The sequence below is a fragment of the Ailuropoda melanoleuca genome, chromosome 10, assembly GCF_002007445.2.
Source record: "Ailuropoda melanoleuca isolate Jingjing chromosome 10, ASM200744v2, whole genome shotgun sequence".
Taxonomy (NCBI): domain Eukaryota; kingdom Metazoa; phylum Chordata; class Mammalia; order Carnivora; family Ursidae; genus Ailuropoda; species Ailuropoda melanoleuca.
In genome coordinates, this window is record NC_048227.1 from 100,464,516 (window position 1) to 100,487,634 (window position 23,119).

General features: G+C 48.4%; 1 protein-coding gene across 10 annotated transcripts in view; it reads left to right on the top strand.

Annotated features, from left to right (window-relative positions):
• The window catches only part of ZDHHC14 (zinc finger DHHC-type palmitoyltransferase 14), a 301,170-nt gene that overhangs the window by 262,583 nt on the left and 15,468 nt on the right, over positions 1 to 23,119 (top strand). Inside the window, exon 9 of one of the 10 annotated variants that reach the window (XM_034669382.1) lies at positions 7,966 to 8,257. The exons of the other annotated variants lie outside the window; for them this stretch is intronic. Within the exon in view, the coding sequence (XP_034525273.1) occupies positions 7,966 to 8,172 (207 nt within the window). The 3' untranslated portion in view covers positions 8,173 to 8,257. Of the gene's footprint in view, positions 1 to 7,965; positions 8,258 to 23,119 lie in introns of those variants that run through there. 10 annotated transcript variants of the gene reach the window in all.

Here is a 23,119-nt window from a genome sequence, read left to right on the forward strand (position 1 = left end):
AGAGAAAGGGGAGGGGCAAAATGGGCACCTGACACTTGAGATGGCTCCCTCAAAGAGCCGTTCCCAGAAATCTTACTCAGCTTTCTCCATGGCCAACGTTGAGTCACATGACTACCCCTGCCTGCAAAAGAGGCTGAAGTTATGGTGTTTTAGCTGGGCACGTTGTTGCCCCAAATAATGTCAGGTTGTGTGACTAAGGAAGAAAGGACAAAATGAGTACTTACTAGATCATCACAAAAGATAACCTCACCTCCTTCTTACTGAAAAAGAGACTGTCCAGTTGAGCTCATCCGTTCTCCTCTCCACCAGAAAAGCTTTGTCTTTCACTTTTCTCTCCCTTTTGAGAGAGTTCCTACTTACTAAAGTAGGCTTGACCCAGACCCTTCCATGACCTCTAGGATCCAGCCCCTTCTCTCTTGCACCTTCAATCTCTCTCTTTTCATTAGTTGCTTTTCCTAGGTCACCACACTTTTCTTCCATTAAAAAAAAGCAAAAACAAACAAACAACAAAAAAATCCTCTTCCTTGTCGTTCATCCCTGCATTCCCTCATGTCACACTCATGAGACAGGCCTCCAAAGTCTCCAATGGCCAAATCCAGTGGCATTGGTCCACTTTCTCCTTAACACCTCAGAAGCATCTGACATCATGCTGCTGCCTCAGTGGGCTGGCTGGCAGACAAGGCAAGCTGCGGTTGGATGGCCTCTGGGCTCCTTGTCACGCAAGCTCTCTGTGCTTTGCCACTGTGCTCCCGCCCTCTGGCTCAGTGACACTGTCGTTGCTGTTCCAGTTGGCACCTCCTTGCATTCTGCTTCTTTCAAAGGAGGACATGCCCTCTGCCATTCGCTATCCTTGCTCTCCTCCCCTGCAGAGACTTTGCCACTCCCAGTGCCTTCTCATCCCGCCTCCGCCGCGGACTCCAGCTTCTCTGTCTCCCAGATCACCTTCTCCCAAGTGCCAGCCCACATCTGAACCAGTTGCCAGGGAGGAGAAAGAGTTTTCAGACAGGATTCTGGCTCTGGCTTGCCTAAAACTAGCTCTCTAACCCGTGGGCAATAGGTAGAGCCCCTGTGCCTAGTTTCCTTACCTGTACGTGCAGGGCTTCTGATGTGCGAGACTACTGTTCGCTCAGCGTCCACTTAGACGTTCCATCATCACCCAAACTCAGAATGCCTAAAATTGAATTCCACATCTTTTCCCCCAAACCAATTCATATTTTAGTTGCTGCTTCCCTAGTAGGGTCCTAGGCTGAAAATTCTGGAATGGTCTTTGACTCTTTATTACTCTCCATATCCAGTCTGATGCCCAGTCCTGTCTACTCTTGCTTTATAGTAGCCATCAAATCTGTCCTTGTTTTCTACTGGATTGCTATCTTCACTATCTTCCCCCAGAGTGTTATGATGGCTGCCGAGAGGTCTCCTCCCAAAGCCTGTTCATCCCATGTGACCCGGGCAAATTGATCTTCCCCAACCACGCTAGGCGCGTGTCAAATCCCAAGCAGGAAACTGTCAAAGGCTTTTCCTTGCCCATATGCTGCTTGGACCAACGTCAAAGCCTCTATACTCTGGCCCCAACTTGTGTTTCTGCCCTTCTGTCCCTTTCTTCCTGCACTTCCTTCTCTGACCATTTGGCCTCCTCATCTTCTGGTAGGAGCCATGCGCTTCCCACCCTCCCCATCTTCTCTCTGCTCTTCCCAACTCTCCCCATTGTCCTTCCTTGCTTTCAAGGCCTTGTTCAAGGACCAGCATGTCAATGAGATCTCTGACAGACCAAGGGACTCCTTTCCTCTGAATTCTTAAATTGGTCTGTCAGGTATTTTGTTAAATTGAGGTATAATTCACATACCATAAATTCACCCTTTTAAAATGTACGACTCAGTGGTTTTTTAGTATATTCGCAAGATTATGCCATCACCACCACATCCATAACATTTCTGTCACATGTTTGATACTCTTCCTAGAGTTCCCGTTATTCACATTCTCACATGCATGTCGTCTCTCCCCAGAAAACATGGGGGCCTGCCAGGCAGGACGATTCACTCAGGCATGGGACCCTCAAATGCTCAGGTAGGCGGGGGTTCAGGTAAGGAGGATACAGTCACAACAGTTCAAGAAACAAAGACCCAGACTCCCTAAGGGGACCCCATCCTGAGACCTCACAGCCTCAGCACAAAGCCAAGCCACCTTCCCTTTTACCCCTTTTTGTGTCCATCGTAAGAAAATGTGGCTGTTGAGATGCAAGGCCCTGTTTGGAGGGAACCTGAGCTGGGGTGAGTCCTGCTCTGCTCCCCAGATCCAGAATGTCTGGGCTCCCTCCAGTAGCCCACCTGAGGCTTCCCCTCCATTCCGTATGGCATATATTCTACTTTGGAATGAAATTGGGGTCATAAGTCAATCATCTCATATAATTCCAATAGAAAAAAGTTAACGTTGTGTGGACCTGGGTGGCTCAGTTGGTTAAGCGTCTGCCTTTGGCTCAGGTCATGATCTCAGGGTCCTGGGATCAAGCCCCACATTGGGCTCTCTGCCCAGCAGGGAGCCTGTTTCTCCCTCTCACTCTGCCTTTTCCCCTCTTATGTGCTGTCTCTCTCTGCTCTCTCTCTCTTTCAAATAAATAAATAAAATCTTTTTTTAAAGTTAATTTTTTAAATTTATAATTTGTGATCAATTGTAAGATAGATTATTTGGGGGACTGCATGCTTTAAAAAAAATTCTGTTTAGTAAAAATCTATTAACCAGCTCCATTAACAAGCATTGTTGGCCACATGACACAGGGTTAGTCACTGAAAAATGTGTGTCACTTTCTATATCATAGAATGCATACACTGTATACTCATATATTATAATTATTTATTTCTGGATCACAGATCTTTAATAAAAGAGACCTTGAAATAAGACATAAAATAAACATTTATATGCCACTTCGCTAAAATCCCATTTCTGCTTTGAAACAGCAGCAAGCGCAGTGCCATGCATATCACAGCACTGATGCTAATGTCCGTGCCTGGGCTCCCACCAAGCACCAGCAGAGCTACCAGATTTGATGAGATGCCAGATGACTGATAAAGGGACAGTAGCTCCCCTTCATGTCACAAACAAGGCTGACTGTAATGAAGAACAGAGAAAGAAATGAGTAGATGGCGTATATTCACATATGAAAGCATATACCATACACTCAAATATATTACAGACTCTTACATGTCCATACATACTACTTTTTATATAGAAATATATTTTGTATACTTTCTACTAACATTATATTCCAGAAATTGGCATGGAATTTGGAATGTATTTTCTCATGGAAGCGAACATCTTAAATGGTATTTAGAACCTAGGTCAGTCGCAAAATAACCCATAACTGACCTAAAATAATACTAGCGACAGACCTGGGCTCTAAACTCCCCAAACCTCTCTAAATTCTGAGTCCTGAGCCTGGCGCTCTGACTTGGAGCCCTGGGTCCCGTCAAGAGTGGACCACACCTTGCTGTTATTTCTACCCCACTACCAAACAGTAAATCCATCTTAAGAAATACATGGACCTCAGATTTCTTTAAAATCTGTACTAGGAGCAAACAAAACAACGGAAAGAAATACTTACATTTTCTATTTCCAGAAATTCGAAATAGTGAAATCCTCCTTTGTAATGCATGTAAGGTACCTCTTAAAAACAACCTTTCCCTTTATCTTTAGCGGCTTCAGGAATTTCAGCTGAGTTCATTTTCTGACAGAAATTCTAGATCATTCCACAGCTGAATCCAACTTGACCAAACATGTACAACTCATTGGGGATTGAGAATTTATTTTTTGTTATTGTTAATACCCTAAATCGAAACACACACTTTGTTTTGAGGCATATCTAGCTGACATTGAACATCGTGGTGAAAAAAATATTGATTATTTTGTAAAGCCTTTTAAAAAGGTTTCCTTGAAACCTAGTCAACACTCTGGAAAGGAACAAAAGAGATGACGCTATGCAAGGGTTCTTCTTAATGTCCTTTTTTGAGAAATCTGGTCAGCAAACATCTGTTGGTGGCACCTGTGTTTTCTGATAGAAAACTAGCCTGAGTATTGAAATTTAATTAGTTAGGTCAGTCTGGAAGCTGCACCAGAAAACACAATTTCTTGGGATAATGAAAACAGATGGTTTCGGAAGCCACCAAGGATTATTCCAGACCCGTTGTTCTCATGGAAATACCACACAGGGCTCTCCATGTCCCTACGTAATAGCTTCAAACCAGCTGTGTTGAGGTCCTAGGAGGGCCCTATGAACTGACGCTCTGTTATCTTGCTGAAATCTTAGGGTGCCTTGCCTTCCATAGGCATCTTCCCAAGATTGGATAAAAATTAATTTTCTGCAATAAAATCTAATCCAAGAACATGCTGGAGAGTCACTGAAAATGTGAATCTGAGGACCCTTTCAGGAAGTTCATTACCACCTCGGATTCTCCTTTTACACTGGTTTGGAGCTCTCCATGTGCCCCCTCCTCTTCACAAAGACACCCCTTCACTTCTGCTCCTGTCTTATACAGGATACAAACCCGGTCACCTCTGGACGTGACTTGGCACTTCCTTGGGACCAGTGGACTTCTAGATATTTTCAGGAATTCATGTTTGAACTTCCAGCTGCTATGGCTGATCTACTTTTAAATTCTGTATTATCAGAAGGAAGGGGCTGGCATTCGTTCCTGCCAAACACCTCCTTATCAGTTCATCATCAGGTGGAATCTGTCCTAAGAAGAATTCCTTAACTCTTTCCTCAGCATCCTTCACCTGCCAGGAGGGAGGCTGAGCCACAGAGCTACAGAGGAGAATAGTGCTTTTTCTAAAAAGGGAGCAGATTTTCTTTATCTATCTATCTCTATCCCTCTTTCTTTCTAACTTCCATCAAGGCATCAGTTGCTTTGCTGAGTTGTCTAATCATGAATCAACCCAACCTCAAGTTCTGGGTGAGCAGAACTTATACTTAGAAGTCAGGTATTTGTGTCCCATTCATTCTTAGAACTTACAACAAGATCAAAGATGATCTACAGGATGGAAACAAGGGGTTTTCCTTTCAGTTCTTTGTGGTGTCACCACCCTCCACTCATTGAGTCCGTGTCCCGTCCAAGGGGTCCTGGCACAGCCCAGAAGAAAGAAGTCAGTTCTTATCCTGGAGTGTCTACATAGAATTTTATAAGGCCAGTCCAGAGACAATGACTTGAAGAGAAAAGACCAGCTGAGTTGGGTTTAAACAAAGATTTGGAAGGATATCAACTGACCTTTTTTTTTTCCACCACGGAGAGAAGAGTTGAGAATTCTATCTAGACTGAGGGAAGACTTTGGAGCAGTGGAGGGCTCCCCCAGTCCCCCATGTCATGGGGTCTTGGTGAAGGAAGCCTGCTGCCCTCCATGGCTTTTGGAGGAACTTGAGGGCAGAAGGGACTAGGGCCTTGCTTCTTGGGTCAAGTCTAAGGAGACGGGCAGTCTGCAAGCCAGCATAAGAGTGGCTAGTGGAAATCCCAGCACGTCAGTAAAAGCAGAGAGACAGAGACAGCCCATCTCCCTCACTCCAAGGCCCCAGCTGGGCCAGCAGGAGCAGCTGGATATGTCCTATGCCCCGGAGTCACGTGGAACACCTATGCACAAATTAGGCAAAGGGTCCTCAAGACCCATTTTTTCCATCCATTGGGGAAATTCATAATAGACTGATTTTTATAGGAAGACAGCAGTTTACTGCCACATACCACAAAATCCTCTGGGCAAACACACAGATCTACAGTGTTTACAGTATGAGCGGCACCCTAGGGTGGCAGGGACCCTGCCTGTGGTCAGATGGGGTTGCCACAAGCAGATACAGCCAGACAGATGCCGAAGATGCCCTGAGAGGAGTCCCGTCTCCGCAGAGGCCGCTGGGCAGAGATGGTGATCGAGACCCAGAGGCTTGTTCCTGAGGGACGCGGCGATAGACCCTATCCAGGTTCTAAGGAGGCCTGCAGTCCAGGGCAAGAGGGAATGCCAACCCGAGCAAGGAAATGCCTGGCTTCAACTGAGTTTACCTAGACTACGTTTGTTTGTTTGTCTTAGCTGTGGAGGCTCAGAGTTGGAAATTAAGTAGTTCTCAAAATTCGGCTTATTGGTAACCCAGTTTGTGACTATGCCATTTGTGCCCATCACAAAGAGGTGTTTGGTCCCCGGCCAGGTGGAGTTCCTGCCTTAGTGGTGTGAAGGGCCAACACAGGGATGACATCAGTCCCTGACTTTCTCCACCTTCTGGCCTTATTCTAGGTACTGTGGCCTCTCCTACACAGAGAGAGGCCTCTCCTCCTCAGTCAGATACCAGCCTCTCCTCCTCAGGCCCACGTGGGCCTCTCCCCCTACACACACACTTGCAGAGATTTGTCCTCAAGCACAAACAGGCCCCCCAGCTAGCTGCCTGGGAACGTCCTTTGGGCACCACGTGACTCAGCTCAAATCGCTGTCTCTAAAACACCCATCTCCCCATCCATCTCCAGCCCCTTCCCTTGCTTTTCAAAGTCTTCATTGCAGTTTTTGCTTCTCAACATTATACACAATATTGAAGTTGTTTATATTGTTTCCCCAAATAGAACATAAATCCCGCAATAAACAGGGACCCTGTCTTGCTCACTACTATAGTCCCAGTGCCTGGAGCCATGCCTGGCACATAGTAGGTGTTCAGTGGTTTTCGAATGGACGAAAGACCTTAATTTAGAGGAGACTTGGCATCACGCAAGCAGCTGCCCACTCAGCAACCCCTGTCCTTCCGAAGCCGCGCTGGCCCTGCTGTCCCGCTGCCCGTGGCTCCAGCTTCGAAAGGCCCCTCAGTGCATCATTTCCCTACTGACTTCAGGCGAGTTTGAGAAATACCAGTATCCTGTGTCTGTGGGAAAGATCTATTTTTCTCATTTATGGATTTTTAGTACAGGCATCATAATTGCCCGGGCTTAATGGTGTGCAAGTGCCGCTGGCTTGAGTCCCTTCAAAAATAAATTTAAAAAAAGAGAAAAAATCAGAAGGCAGTGAGGGAGTAAAAAGAAATGGTTGCCTCCCATTTTCTAAAGCAGGAGGAAGCTCCTTCAGCAGCATCACCTGCCAACAAATGAACTTTGCACGGACTCCCACAGCGATGCTGAGCAGTTGCAGGGGACAGGGGGAGGGGGGAGCTGTTAATTTTGTGGCCACCTGTCAGGGCCTCAAAGGTGGTCCCCTCCGGCCCCTCCCCTGCCCCTCCTGACTTCTGCCCCTCCTTTCATGCCCATTTCATGACTCGTTGAGCCTCCACTGAAGGAAGAGCAAAGGAGAGGAGAATCAATAACCTGAAACCAGCCTTCTAAAATTCCTTCGTCAGCAGAAGGGGTTCCAGCTCTGAGGATTAAAGAGAAGAGGTCAAATTTGTCCCTAAAGCTAGATTTTGGGTAATCCACCACTAGAACAGAGGATGGATAGGAAAGGGCTGGCTCTGGGGACCTGAAGACTACACCCTTTACACCCCACAGTCCCCTCCCTCCTTGTCACTCCCTCCTGTTTGTGGTCCCCCTGTGGACACATAATCTAGTGGTCCTCCCCAGAAGCAAACCCAGTCATGTCCCTATCCTGTTTGAATCCCTGCTTCCTCATCCTCAAACCCCAAACTCCAGTGGCCCTAAAATAGTAACCTCTAACCTCTAAGCTCCTATCAGATGCACACGGGCCATCTCCCCTCCAGGCCCACACTGTCTCCTCTTCTCTCTGACTTAGAGCCCTTTGAGGCTTCCTTCCACAGGAGCACTGCTACGTTCCCCTGTGTGCTCATCGTCCCTCCAATCTGACCAGTCTCTCCCACTCCACTGTGAGATCCTCAAGGGCAAGGAGAGCACCCTTTGTCTAAGAATCCCCAGGGTCTGACCCATTGTCGCTTTCAAAAATATATTTGACTAGTGAATGAATGATAAATGTATGACTTGGTTCTCTTACACTTTCCTTCTATTCAAGATGTTGAACCACAGAATCCAAAGTCAGAACTTGAAATACTGCCCGAAATGTCATTACGAAGCAGTGCTGGCCACCACATACCTGTTAGAATGGCCCAGATCCAAACACTGCCAACAGCAGAAGCTGGTGAGGACGTGGAGCGACAGGAACTCTCACTCCTTGCTGGTGGGAAGGCAAAACAGAGGACAGTCTGGTGCTTTCTTATGAAACTGAACGTACTCTTGGGGCACCTGGGTGGCTCAGTCGGTTAAGCATCTGACTCTCAATTCCAGCTCAGATCATGATCTCGGGGTAGTGAGATCGAGCCCTGCGTCAGGCTCCGTGCTGGGCGTTCAGCCTGCTTAAGATTCTCCTTCTCCCTCTGCGCCTACCCCACCTCTAAAAACAAGAAACCAAAAAAAAAAAAAAAAAAAAGGTCTGAACATACTCTTAGCATAAGATCCCGCAATCACGCTTCTTGGTATTCACTCAAAATAGATTGAAAACTAATGTCCACACAAAAACCTGCACATGGATGTGTATAACAGCTTTATTCCTAACTGCCAAAACATGGAAGCAGCCACAGTGTCCCGGCGTAGATGGCTGGATCTAAACTGGGATGCATCCAGTCATCGGAATACTATTTAGCGCTAAAAGGAAATGAGCTATGAAGCCATAAAAAGAGATGGAGGAATCTTAATTGCATATTACTAAGTAACAGAAGCCCATCTGAAAAGGCTGCCTCCTGTATGACTCCACCTATACGACATCCTGAAAAGGCACAACTGTGGCAACCATGCAAAGATCAGTGCCTGGGGGGCTTAAGGGAGGAGGGATGAATGAGCGGAGCACAGAGGATTTTGAGGGCAGCGAAACTACTCAGTATGATAGTATAATGATGGACAGACGTCACTGTACATTTGTCCAAACCCATAGAAGGTACACCACCAAGACTGAGCTCTACTAATGTAAACTCCGGACTTTGTAGGTCCATCCATTGTAACCAATGTACCACCTGGTGAGGGGCGTTGATGGTGGGGGAGGCTGTGGGCACAGGGGNTGCTTAATTTTGCTATGAACCAAAACTGTTCTAAAAAATAAAATCTTAATTAAAAAAACATACACTGGCCACAACCTCAAAAAAGTAATGATATGATAATAATGATCAAACCAAATGCACACACACGCACAGTGAGGTGAATCATGAAATCACATGGCCTCGGGCCTCGGTCTGACCCTAGGCAGCCCCAGCAGGCTCTCTTTCCCCTGGATCAGGCCCCCCCTGTATAGTGCCCAGTTCCTGCCTGAAGACGGGGATGTTGGGATACACTGCTTTGGCCCACCCACACTTCTGGGCAGCTGGGAATGCTGCAGTATAAGCTCGCAGTCAGGAAAATCGGCTCAGCATTTCCTGGGTTGGGTCTACTTTGGGCTTACTATCAGTAGTTGGTTTCCTTTGCAGAACAAGAGCTTATTTTAGGCTTGTACACGTCCAGCTGCCTGATTTAGAAGGACTTCAAGGGATCTTAAGAGGAAATGTGTTTGAAAAAAATAAGAACATTTTACTGCTGCAGACAGAAGTAACGAGGGCCCGAGGCTTCTCCCCCTTTGTGTGTGCTTACATCTGAAGACTTGAGGGAGTAAGAGGCTTCCTGCCCCTTTGGCAACGTGTGCCCACTGAGAACACTTTGTGGAGGGCATTTATAGTTACCCCAGTATATTCCTTTCTACAAAGGACTGGACGTCCCGTTCCCCTAGGGAGTGTAAGCCTTGGCAGGGTGCCATGCTTTCTGCAGCCATGTGCCCATGGAAGACCCCTCCCTCAGAGGCTGCTGCAGAGTGAAAAGACCACCCAGAGTAGCCAGGTCCGGGGGTTCGGGCCCTGCACTCACCACCCCCCAGCAAGCATTAAGGACATTCACTGTGGCTGCCTCCATTTCCAACTCCGTGCGGAGTAGCAGAAAAATTGTCATGGAGAAACCAGGCCTTCCAAAGGTGAACCATGGTTTTAGCAAGTTCCTCTGGTTAAACACCCCGCCCCCCTTTGGCTTTGCAGGAGACAACTCCCCGGGGTGGAAAAGGAACCAAAGGAGTGATACTGAGCCCCACCTTCCCTGGAATTCACAATTTCTCTGGCTGGCTCATCACACAGTTAGCCAGCGGGGGGGACATTAGTCACTGGCAGACCCCAAGTCAGAGTAAAATGAGGATTTATCACATCACGGAGATAACCCAGCATCAGACTGGCTTGATCCAAGGGCTGGGTTTGTATCATCAGGGCGCAATCTCTCAACCTCTCTCCCTCTCTCCATCTCTCAGCTCTGCTTTCCCCCCACGTTGCCTGCACACTCAGAATCAGCCCTCAGAGTGACAAAACAGTCACTGATGTCCTCCAGCTTATGTCCCCCCAGGTCAGCAACCCCAGTGAAGGAGAGTGGGAGGGCTCCCTCCTCCACATCTCCCAACTGCTGGGACACAACCTCACGAGGCCTACACGGGTTGTGCTCAGTCCTGAACCAGTCCCAGGAGCGGGAGGACTCCGGTGGTCCACTGTGCTGGACCCAGGTGCCCACCCCTGCTGTGGGCCAAGAGGCGGGCCCTCTTCAAGCGACAGGGACTGAGAATAGAGAGGGGTGGCTCACCACACGGACATCAGGGCAGGATGGCTGAGGGGCGGACAAAACAGTGACCGTCCCCAACTTTCTCCTGCATAAGCCGCTGCTGGGTGATACCAGTATGGAGAAAAGGTCAGGAACACCACGGCCCGGCCAGTCTCACAAGGGCTAGCAGACACCAACTCTGTGGCCAAAACAAGGAACGGGAGCCCACAGAGCAGGTGCCAAGCCCAAACCTGGAGCTGTCCATCACCCTGCGTGCCTCTGTCACCCTCACGTCCGGTCAGCCACTGAGTTCTTTCAACCTCAAATATAATAGCTATGCATCCTCCTCCATGCCCCCCACCACTGCCAAAGTCAGCCAGGATCCCTGGCAAGGGATCTTGCAGGCAATACCCTTCACTGTGGTTTCTGAGGGAGGAATGGATAAGGCAGGGTAGGCAGACTTGGCATTGGCAAGTTTAAATAATTTCAGAGGGTTCTGGGGAGTAAGGGCTCTTCCTAGTGACTGACACCTGGATCTAAGTCTGGCCCTTGGAATTAGGGCAGGTGCATAGTGCCCAGAGCGCGGAGCCAGAGAGAGGACACGGTTGGGGCTTGGGCTCTGAATTGGTTAGTTTGCATATGAAAGGCACATTCTGGGCAAATTGTTTGCTATCTCTAGGAGTAGACTAGCCCTGGGAGGGGCAATCCCTCAGGGTCAGCAAGAATCAGATGTCAAAGCCTGGGGCAGCCTGATTAACGCAGGGCTGCATACTTCCTGTGTTCCGTGACCTTGCTGGCCAGAGTCCTCTGTCTGTTCTTTCCGGGCTGTGTTTGCATCAGAAGCTGCTACTTTAGTATCTATGATATGAAGTGATGCAGACACCCAGGACCGAGCCTTTCTTGAGGCCATTAAATGTGCCATATCAGGTCAATCAAGATGCGCCACTGGAGGGCTCCATCTTGCCTCCACAGAAATGGCGGTGCAGGAGCGCGTCGTTGAAGGCATGGGGTCCTGTCCCTCCCAGGTGCTGAGTCCACGTGGGAATGCACAATGGCAGGTGCCAGGTGTGTGTTCAAGGCTTCCACAAGCTCTTCACGTGCCTTGAGTTTAGGTGACTCAGAGCAGTGTAGCAAACGAATATTCTATATTTAAGCCATATGTAATCATTGAAGAGCAAGCTGGCTCTCAATATAAAAGTATGATATTTCTATAAAATTTTGGGGGAAAAATAGGCAACACCTGTGCAACAGTTTCAGCCAGGGCTCCTCACCTTTTCATCCACTGGGATTCCTTTTATTTTCTCGTCACGGATCCTGTGGAGTCCATGGTAAGATAATAATTATTTTATGCTCCCATTTTCTTATAAACCAAGCATGTGCATTATCTATGGATCTCAGCTTCTGGTCGTCTAGAGACAAGCAGTGTCTCCATGGTGAGTTTCTTTAATTCTAGCCAAAAGCAAAGGAACATGACATGTTGGTTAGCCCGTGTGGCATCATTGTGAGCAAGCAGGTGACATCCCACACGCTTCGTGATAGACTGAAAATAAGCCATGAGCTCCCGTGGACTCAAAGATGCCCTAGAGTCAGGAAGTATGTGTTCGGGAACCCCTGGACCACAGCTGGAAAGACCCAGAGCTATTGACCCCACGTATCCCTGACTGATAAAAAATACCATCTGCCAGCTCCTTCAGAGTAAGGCTAACCTCACAAGGACAATAATAATACCCGTATATGTTCCACCCACCATGATACTCCTAGGCTTTGCTTCAGTGAATCATCCCATCAGTCTTAGGAAACAGGCTCATGGACGTACAGTAAAACCCAAGGTCCCTGGGTGAATGTGGGACACCCCCCTCCGACTTCTGAGGCTGTGCGCTAACCTCTGCATTATGATGGAATGTGGGCTTTGAGGATCTCTGAAGGAAACTCTATTAGTCTGCCTGGGCTGCCATGACAAAACGCCACAGGCTGGGTCAGCCTGAACAGACACTTCTTTTCTCACAGTTCTAGACGCTGGAAGTCTAAGATCAAGGTGCCATTGGCACTGGTTTCGGGTGAGACCTCTCTTCCTGGCTTGTAGACGGCCACCTTCTTGCTGTGTCTTCACATGGCCTCTTCTCTGGCAGTGTGAGGACAGAGAGATTGAAAGAGAGAGAAAGATCGCGGGAGAGAGAGACAGAAACAGAGAGAGAGAGAGAGAGAGTTCCCAGGTATTTCTTAGGGCCCTCCCTACCTGACCTCGTTTAGCCTTAATTATTTCTCTAAAGGCCTTACTCCAAATAGAGTCATACCGGGGCTAGGGCTTCAACATATGAAGTAGGGCAACACAATTAAGTCCACAGCAAAAATCTCTGCACTTTTTGTGGATTCACTCAAGAGTCACCACCTGGGGTACCCAGACTCTGCGCGTCCACTCCATGTGGAATCAGGCTCACCTGAGGGGTCTGGGCACCTGGTGTCCAGGCTTATCAAGATGGAAAGGTGATTTTCTCATCATAATTCAGATTTTTCTGGTTTCCAGAAAAACATGAGTTTGTAAGCAGAAAAGACTTCTGCACCAAGGAAGCTGAACAAACAAAGAATATGGGTGTTGGATTCTGGCAGCTCTGAATTTAAGCGCAGGTTCAGGCGCCTATAAGCTGGGTGACCTCAAGTCAGTCACTCAGTCTTTCCAAGCATCAATTTTTCCATCTTCAGGATGTCACCGCCAGCCCCTACCAGCCCTCACAGGGTTGTTGTGATGGAGTGTAGATGAGCCAGCTTGTATCATGCACCCGACCCATCATAAAAACTTAGAAAATGTCAGCCAGGTGCTAGATTGTCAGTTGCACTACTGGCCCCTGATGTGAGGGTCTGGAAGGATGCCTTCTCACCCTTGGCTGTGTGCTTCAATACACGCTAACAGCATGTCTGGGCCCCTCTCCTTAGAGTCACGAAGGCATTGCTATAAATGCAATAGCTGCCCATTTTGTGAGCCTTTGGTTGTCCCCATGCAATTAAATTAGAGTGGACCGTCATGTGTTGGGTAGAGGCAGCATCTCCAGGGAGTTGGTCTAAACTTGGGTCCTAATCTGGCCAGACATGTCCAAGAGACTGCGCTGTCACCAGGGCAGAAGCAGAACATCTGAACAGAGTAACTTGTCTGGTCACTGTCCTGAGTGATTTACAAATGGCCTTTTCCATCTCTAGGATTCTGCTTCCTCAGCTATGAAATGGTGCTGGAGCCCTTGGTTCCCACAGAAACGGGGTATGCGTGTGGCTCAAAACACTGTACCCCACCTCCTGGGTCTGAGAACAGGGGAGCTGGCTGACTGACCAAGTCTAGCTTCTCCACTTTCCCACATCCCTGGTCAGACTCCAGTGAAGAGCAGAAGGGAGATGGGTTGGCAGGCACGGGTGTGCTCTGGCGCTGTGGGACGTGGTGCTCCCCAGTGGAAGAGGGTACTGCTTATAGACCGACCAGCCAGTGATGGACTCTGAGCTCTACCTCTTGCTAAATGTGTGCTCCTGGGGTGAACTACTCTGTGTCTACAGGCCTCAGTCTGTAAAATGGGCACCACTGCATGTCCTCTGCAGTATCATTTAAGGGGTAGAGATGGTCCCTGCGAACACATAACTAATGTATAGCTCTTAATAAGTGGTAGTTATTACTGTCTCACCGTTGTGATTGTACAGTTCTGAGGGTGATGGGCTGTCAGATGGGAAGAGAACTGAAGCCCAGTCCCTGGGTATGCTCTAGGATTTCAGGCTGGACAGAAGGACAAGGGCTCAGCACTCATGAGCCTGGGCTTCTCTGAACTGGCATCTCCTAGCACATGAGAGTGGGGTTCTCTTCCACAAGGGGTCCCTTCCTGAAATGCCTGGTTGTGGACACAGAACAGACCAGCAAGGCAAACATATGTGTTGGGCAAACTTTTCCCTTTGCAGTTAGCGTGTTTCCTTCAGTAAGATGGAACTTTTCAGCATCCTAATCTCCCTTTGCTTATTCCTCCACTGGAGAGCAAGCAGTTTTGCACGAGGTAACTAGGGGAGGAAGAAATGTAGAAAAGAGTGTTTCTCTTAGACCTTTCTTCCTGACCTCTACTGGGTTGCATGTTTCCTGAGCTCCCACAGATTTTAAAGACTCTAAACAAAGCTTCGAAACCTTGAGACTATGTTATCAGCTGCTACAAGGGCTGACCATACCATGGCAACCAGAAACAGGTTGTCTGGTGGCCCTTTCTTGCTCATGGATGGAGAGGGAAAGAAAAACAAAGCAAGTACGAGGCATAGTGGAAAAAGTTTACTCAAAAATGGCCTCGGAACATGGCCCCACTAGACAGTGTACCCTGTGTGGCTTAGCCTGGATTGATGGACCAATCACCGACAAGCAGCATGCGGTTGCCATGATTGGTTGGGCTCATTGGAATCCTTCTCTGACACTTGGATTCTATTAGGAAGCAGGAAGGGAGCATGTGTGGCTTTTGGGCAGGTGACTGACAGTGTCTGCTGCCCAATCATGGACACCACCTGAATGCTGGAGAGAACCACCTTGTACTGAACAGGAGCCTGTAGTAGCCAGAAGAGACCCTCTGTACAGGGATGTCTGTACCTGCGAGAAGTCCAGGTCCAGGTAACTTGCACCTACAGAAGGGAACGCAATGTCAGGGTTGGGGAGTGGTCTGGTACGCTCTTGGGACTGAGCCCATTACCATCACCCACAGCTGCTGTGGTGCACAGAGCACCTGCTCTACTGGGAGGGGCAGGGAAAGGTCCATGCTCTCATTCTCTGGTCCACCCATTCACCCTTCCCCTCACCTCTGCTCCCTTACGAAAGCACAGCCTTGGAAGAGAAATTCTACCTGCCAGAGGCTCCATCAGATCATGCTCAATCTGGAAAAGGTGCCAGAGGACAAGAGTGTCCCCTCGAGGGGACCCTAAACAATCATCATCCCAGATGACAACAGATGTCTGCTTCCTGCCTGAACGAGCTTTGCTTTGTGCAGAAATGTAATACCTCATTGACCTGCATTATTTTTGGAGTTACAGTGGTCTAACTCATTGGGAATATACAACTTCAGAAAACAATTTTGCTAACTCCTCGAACACAATTTTCTGGGTCGACTGCTATGTGAGAAGCAGCTGGTGGTTTACATTTTAGGAGAGAACAGGTCATTTTAGGAGAGAACAAGACAACATCTCATATGTCCAGGCTCACATGATAGTCTGATCTTCAGAATGGTGACTGAAATTCATCGCTTATGTCTACAGATGGGTTGTTGGTGGCCATCCAGAGTACTGGGTTGAGAAGGGCTCAGGCTGCACCAGAAAGAGTACTGTATGCCATTCACAATGGCTGCCATGAGCAAAGCACAGGAATGGTGGCAATACCGTGAATTTGACATGTCTGATCTAACCTGCCATGCTTCAAGAGGCCTCCACTGTATATTCCAAGATGAAGGAAATACATGCTCATACACCAGCTGGATGGAGGCTTCCAGAGAAACAAACCTGTGCCCAGGCTAAAGAAGTGAGTGGGGGTAGGAGCAGAGGGAGAAGCAGACTTGCTGCTGAGCAGGGAGCCCAACATGGGGCTTGATCCCAGGACCTTGGGACCCTGACCTGAGCTGAAGGCAGATACTTAACAGACTGAGACACCCAGGCAGCCCAAGGGTTTTTTTTTTTTTTTTTTTAAGTTAGGTGTTTTTCTAAGCCCTAGGGGACTACTGGGACTATCTATTTCTATTATTCTCAGTTTATAAAGATTATGGATTAATGATCTATAAAAAGAGGAGATAGAAAAGATAAAGTGTAGAAAATAGGAGTCCTGGCTCGATTTGGTCAGCTCTTTTGTATTCTTGCCATGTGACTCATCCATGAGAAAAACTCAAATTACATTAAATTTATGAGTAACTTGATGGTGTGTGACCAAGGAATGAAGAACTGTTGCAACACAGCTTTGTTTTCCAGGCCCCAGTTCCCCGGAACAGTGAGTTAGAACAACTCTCATGACCAAACTGGCAAGCCCTGGAGTCCTGGCTAGCCCGGTCAGTCCAAGCCCTGCAAGGAGAATCCTGGGGTCTGAGCGGCAAGGGCGGGCCTCTGTAATTTCAGTCTGGAAAACAGCCCCACCCCACCCAGGCATTCCTGAAGGAAGAGACTGGGATGCCGGCAACCCCTCCCCGGCATCACAAGCTTTACTGAAACCAGAGCTGGGTGGGCCCCACCTGAAATATCGCCTAGAATTGTGTGTTTGGCTATTTAGTGGAGCAGGGACGTTGTTTTCATGGTTTCTGTCCCGCTGATGGATAGAAAGTAAGGAAAGGAAGAGAAGGATAAGGCAGCAATGGCTGCCTCTGTCCTCTCCGTGAGGAAGCAGTGGGTGAGGGAGCAGGGGATCAGCTGCACGGAAAAACAACCTCATGATGGCCGCCATTTTTCAAGCAACCACTTTAAGCCAAGAGCCGCCTTTAACATATTCCATTATAATCGCAAGAGTCATTGGCTGACTGAGAAGCCTGTAAAGGCTCTCTTGTTTCTCCGAGGTCCCACAACTGGAGCAGCAGAGCCAGGGTCATGGCAAGGCAGCCAGACTCTCTCCTCTGCACTCAGAGGTGCGCTCCGAATCCGTGACGGTCAGCAAGCAGACAAGTGGTCAAGGCTTCATAACGAGGAAGAAGGAAAGCTTTTAGCTGGGAGGATCTTCCTTCGAAAATGTTCAAGCTCATGTATTTGCTGGAGGGTTTTTTCGCCCTGATGCATTACATTCTAAATTCAATGCCCTAGAAGATATTGAATAGACAGGACAAAATCCATTAGGCTTGTTGATTTAAAGCTTTTCAGCATTGAGAAGGAGCAGCTTTCAATGTGAAATTGATTGCATGCTGCAGCCCATTTTAGAAATTTGTCTCCTTTTGCCAGTAAGTGATTTATGCCACGCTCCCATTGTTGCCTCTTTTTGGAAGGAGGAAATAATATCAACACAAAGCAAATTCAATGTCCAGTATCTTTGTCATTCCTGCTCGACACTCCCACGGCCCATCTCCACATTTTATGGACTGAAGAGTAACAGCTGTGTCGCTATGGCCTCTGGTGCGCGGTCAGTCACCCAGGGGGCTCTGGGGGGGGGCAACCTCCAACACACGCTTTCTGGCATCAACGAGAGGACAGCGGTGGGGATTGATGAGGGGTTAGCTAGGGTGACTTGATCCTGCTCTTCCCTCCTTCTCCACACCTCCCCTACCCTCGGCCAGTTCTCTGTGGTCGCTCCATCTTTGCATTGTCCTTCTAGTCATTGCCCAGCGCTCCCTAGATGGGGAGTATCCAGAAGGCCTCAGGTTTGTAATGAACAACTACGCGTCTCCAGCCCCCGGCACAAGGCCCTGCCCACGGCAGGTGCTCCACACACGTTGAGTTGAAACAACAGTTCACAGCTGAGTAGCTGAGGCTGCGCGGGTCTGTCGAAGGATGGAGCCCGATGCTGTGGCTATGGAGATGCCTCTGTGGAGTTTGTCGCGGGCCTCTTTGAACGGCAATCCTAGGTTCTCTGTGCATTCTAGAAAGAGATGGCATGAAAGATACAAAAGATGTTGCTAAAATAAAGAAACTACATCCATGAGTTGAGAAGACCTGAATTAAGAAATAAAAGCTAGATCAGTTGAGCATAACTCGTCCTAGACGTGTGTAGCCAACTGCTCTGTTGAACAAACCTAGTATTGAATGCTAAACAAATATGAAATGGCTTTATTTGTTCATACCTTTCCAGTCCTTTCGTGATCCTATTCTGAGTCCTTATTTCTTTCATGACTGAAGGTTATTTAAAAAATGCCAGTCTTGTCCAGTCCACGTTAATCCACTTCTGTTTCATAGCCTCACCTGCTCCCAGCAGTGATGAGGTCCTCATTTCAGAAATTTGGCATGAGGAAAGGCGGTGTTGGCTCTCTCCACCCTCTCCACCTCGATCCTTCTTCCCCTGTGCTGTGCAGAGGAGGAGGAGGAAGGGGAGGACCAAAATCTTTGCCGTACCGGCGTCATCCTGGTTCTCCCTTGGCTGTTGGTGCTGCTGACTGACAGGTACTTTCTCTGCGAGGTCCTGTAGCTTCCTCACCCACAGCTCCCCTGGCTTGGCCTGCTCGGCCCCACTCCCAAGCCCAGCTCCCAGTGTACATCCCACAGCCTCCTGCTTCTGGGGCAATGGCAAAGGGCTCAAGGATGCCTGCCTCCCCGGTGTCCCTTAACCCACCAGACTCACCTCTTGGCGAGAGACCAGTGACTCTACCACCGGCCTGTCCTCTGGCCATTCATTTCACGTAGCCACAGCTGAAATGATAATATAACAAGATTCTCCAGAGTGGCTCCAGAATCAGAAAAACATTGTCCCCACTCCTTTGCAAGCTCAGGGTAAAAATGTCTAATTCTTTCATACCATTGGGAGCTTAGCTATTATGCTAATGGAGGAGAGCCAAAAGTCCGCACAGACAAAATTATGGTCGATCCTAAAGCGCTCATGCTTTATTTTGGAATGAAGCCAAGGAGTCAAAGACAAAGGCAAACACGCTCAGACGCTGAGACAAACTTGACACAGGTATGTCTTTTCCCGACTCAGCCTCAGTGTCTCCTGGGCCTGAGCAAAGGTAACTCGGCTTAGACGAGAACTCAGCGAAGATAATGTGAGAGCAGAGTCACTATTAGGGAAAAAACATAACACCCTACCAGGGGCTCAGCGCTGCCAAAACCATAGAAAGAAAAACAAAGAGGTGAATTTGAGTTTCCAAAATGAATCTGAAAGAGTCAATACTTAAGTCTCCTGATGCTTGGATGTTCTTGAATATTCTTGAGTAAGTCTGGTCACAAAGATTAGCTGATGAGATATAAGTCATAACGATTTTGTTCTCCTTTAAAGATAGAGCTCTCCCCTTCCAAATCGCTACCACACATGAGGGTGGTCTGGCTCTGACGTCTGTCCTCGATCGCCAGGGCTGATTCGGTCAATCTGGCTGGGTAGGCAGGTGTCCCTCCCTCACTGTTGCATGCAGGTGCCTCTGCAGCCGAGCGCTCTGTTGAAGAGGACAACCTTCCCTGAAAGAGGAGGACCATTCTTCTGTCCACGGCATATGCTAGAACCTCCAAACAAGCTCCCCAAACTCCTCACCCACAGAAGATTCCTCATGGGCTGTGTCGTATGCCTTTGCTGGCTGCGTCTAGAATCTCTCCTCCCTTTTTGCACTCTTAAGGGAATTCAGATTTTCATTCAAGTCGCCTCCCTTACCTCTTGCAGGCTGAGGGAGAGGTCGACCCCCAAATCAGGAGGGCCCCGATTCGTCTAAGACAGAGAATGGGGTAACTTTATCTCATGCCTCCCAGTGTCGGGGGCAGACCCAGAAAATGGCATTCAGACAGTCACAGCATTGGTTCAGCAGTGGCCCATGACCCAGGTTGGGCGAAGGAGACACAAGCAGAGATTTGCTGGAAGAGACCGTCTCTCCCTCTGGCCGGTGTATTGTGTAGACGCAAGCTCCGGGGCAGCTGAGACCGTGTTGTCTCAAGACAGACACCAGGCTGAAGACAATGCTGACCCTTGTGGAGCAGAGTAGAGGCACGAGGAGAACCAGAATCATGAAGACACTGTGGGGCCGGGTAACCCGCCAGGCCTGAAGCTGCCCTAACTCTGGCCTCTCCAAGAGGGAGAACCAGACATCCCCTTCCTGGCAAGCCAGGCGGTTTCGTGTTCTGTAACAGCATTTTAAAAATATCCTAGCAAGCCTGATCATAGAATTCATTGCCCAACCCAGCCACTTTTGAGAGTGAAAGGGGGTACTATTAATAATCCCACCAGGACCACAGATGTGAACTGGGACTGTTCCATCAAATTGGAAAGTGGGGTCACTCTAATCGTAACTGAGGGAAACCTTAGCATTATCCGAATTAATCACCTAAGCTTGAAGACAAAGTAAAATCCACATTATTTAAAGGAATAAAGCAACCTGACTCGGGCCTAGCTCTAATTTCTTCTCCAAACTGCAGCCAAAGTGATCTTTTCAAAATGCAGATCTGATCGTCCCCCCGCCCCATGCCTACCACACTGCAAGGGCTTCCCGCTTCTCTTGGGATGAAACCCAAGGGCCTTCGTGGGGCCCTTCTCCCCTCCAGCCTCCCAGGGGCTTGGTGTGCTCTCTGCAAGGAGCACCCTTCCCTCTCACTTACCCACCTGCTCCAGCGCCTCACACCTGGGAAAGTCTGCCNGGGGAAAGCCTCCCCGGCCCCCCCCCCCCCCCCCCCGCCAGTCTCTACCCTGCCCCGGGGCTTCTGTCAGCCCTGTTCTCGCCCTTCCTAGTGCTTCTCGGCTCTTCAGGGTGGGGACAGGTGAACAGGGGCGTACCTGCTCTTGTTCTTTGAGGCGCAAGTCCCGTGCACAATGCCTGGCCGCGCAGAGACCCTCAAAACACACGTGTTGATTGAATGAACGAGTCCTAGGAAGGCAAAGATTAAGGCACAGCGGAAATCCTGGCTTCAGAGTTCCAAGTGGTCCCTGTGCTGTTCGGAGGAGCCTCTCCAGATTGCCAGAGAGGACAGACCAGCTCTCCCTGATGATCCTTTGACTCCGGGCGCTGAGGCTTGCAGCCTCTCCCGTGGAGCCAGCGCCTTGGAGCACATGGTTTCCTGGCCTTTCCTGCGAGGGGAACAGGGTGCTGGCAGAATGTGATCCTTTATAACCATCGAATCTGATGCAGCCACTCGAGGCTCAAGGGTAAGGTGCTGTGACGTTTTCTTCCTAAACCCTAAGCTGCAAAGGGGTAATTTTTTTCTTAACTTTCAGTATCTACTTTTTTTTTTTAAGATTTTATTTATTTATTTGAGAGAGAGAGAACATGAGAGCAGGCAGGGTCAGAGTGAGAAGCAGGCTCCCTGCTCAGCAGAGATCCTGATGTGGGACTCGATCCAGCCACCTTAGGATCATGACCTGAGCCGAAGGCAGGCGCTTAACAACTGAGGCACCCAGGCGCCCTAACTTTCAGTATCTAAAGGTCAAATCTATTTCTCCAATAATGACCTCCCTTTTTGGGCGGACGCAAGTGAAGGTAAAAATCACGCTTCTATTATTTCAGCCTGAAAATGAGCTCCCTGACCACAATGCTTCGGGATAGCGGATATACACGCTCTGGACAGAAGATGAGAGGAAGATCCTTTTAGGCCTTGCCTGGGGCTGTGTTCATACACCATCTTAAATCTGTATTCTGGTAGTAACCTCATCACACCCTCTGTGCTTACTTGTGTTGCAAATTCACTTTTCTGTCCTTGTTCTCAACTCCCACCATTACCGCCAGCAACTCCTGCAGCCCTTTCCTCTCTCCCCTACAGCAGAGTGAGCAAAGTGTTTTTCTTCCGCTTTCGTTGCCTTGTGAGGTTGGCAGGGAGCGAGTGAACAGAAGCTCAGAGAAGGTACAAGACTGGTCATCCTGCAAGGGAACACTGATGCTTGCTCATATTTTCTGTTTTTAAAGTTTTTCTACCGTTTACAACATTGCTGCAAAGACAGCGTTCAAGGTACTAGCTAATGCCCCTCGTATGAAGAGTCACCCAAGAAATCTCTTATAAAATTTGGTTCCTGGAAAATATCTATCTGTCTAGAAGGGTTTCTCTAATCAGGCAACGTGAACTAAACAATCTGTCACACCACCTTTATGTCCTGAATTAGTAACTTCCAGAATGAGCACTAAATTTATCCACCTCACCCTTTGCCCCTGGCTTCTGAGCGCCTCTTATCTCTACTTTCCCTGCCCTACTTAGTACACGCTTTCATATTTTAAGCTACCTCAAAACTCTTTTTAAAGTTGACAGAATGTAAATGATAAAAATTCTTTATCCTCATATTAAAAGTTTCTTTAATCTTAGGAAACCACATTCTCTTAAAAGAGTAGTTCAGAATCACATTAAAAAAAAATAATCCCCAAGGGAGCTCAATTCTCACAGAGAACGAATAGCTTCAGGTCTGTTATGCTGCAAAGTCCGCTTCCTGTCATGTAATTTCCTCACATTCTGGATGTGGGCCTCCTGTGCCAGATCTATCGTTCAGCCTCAGCCTTGGGAGGTTTCCTCCAGGCACCAAGAAAACCAGCCTCCCAGAGGCTGCCGAGAGCCTGGCAGGCTTTTCCTGTTTGGGTTTGAATGAATATTTTCTACAAAACCTCTGAATATCCTCCAGAAACTGAGCCAAGGACGCAGAGTGGAGAAAGGAGATTCCGTTCCTTGAACAACCCAAGAACAAGGATATCTGTAGCCCTGGGGAGGTTCAGACCACATCAGGGACAAGTGTCTGTTTGACATCTGTGCTCGGGGACAGGGTACAGGCCTCCAGTCTCCTGCCAGGGACCCCTGGGTGAGGCTCCCATGGCGCTGAACCATCTCTAGCAGGTCAGAGATGCCATATTCATTATGTCCCATCAATTCTTGGCAGTATTGCCTTGAATTCTTTAAGCAGTGATTAGAGTAATCATGCCACAGGGGCAAAAGAAGACAGAACACAGTCAGAGCTTGTTATAATCAAAACTTGAAATTAACGACACGGTACTGTGATGTGTAATCATTACTGTGCC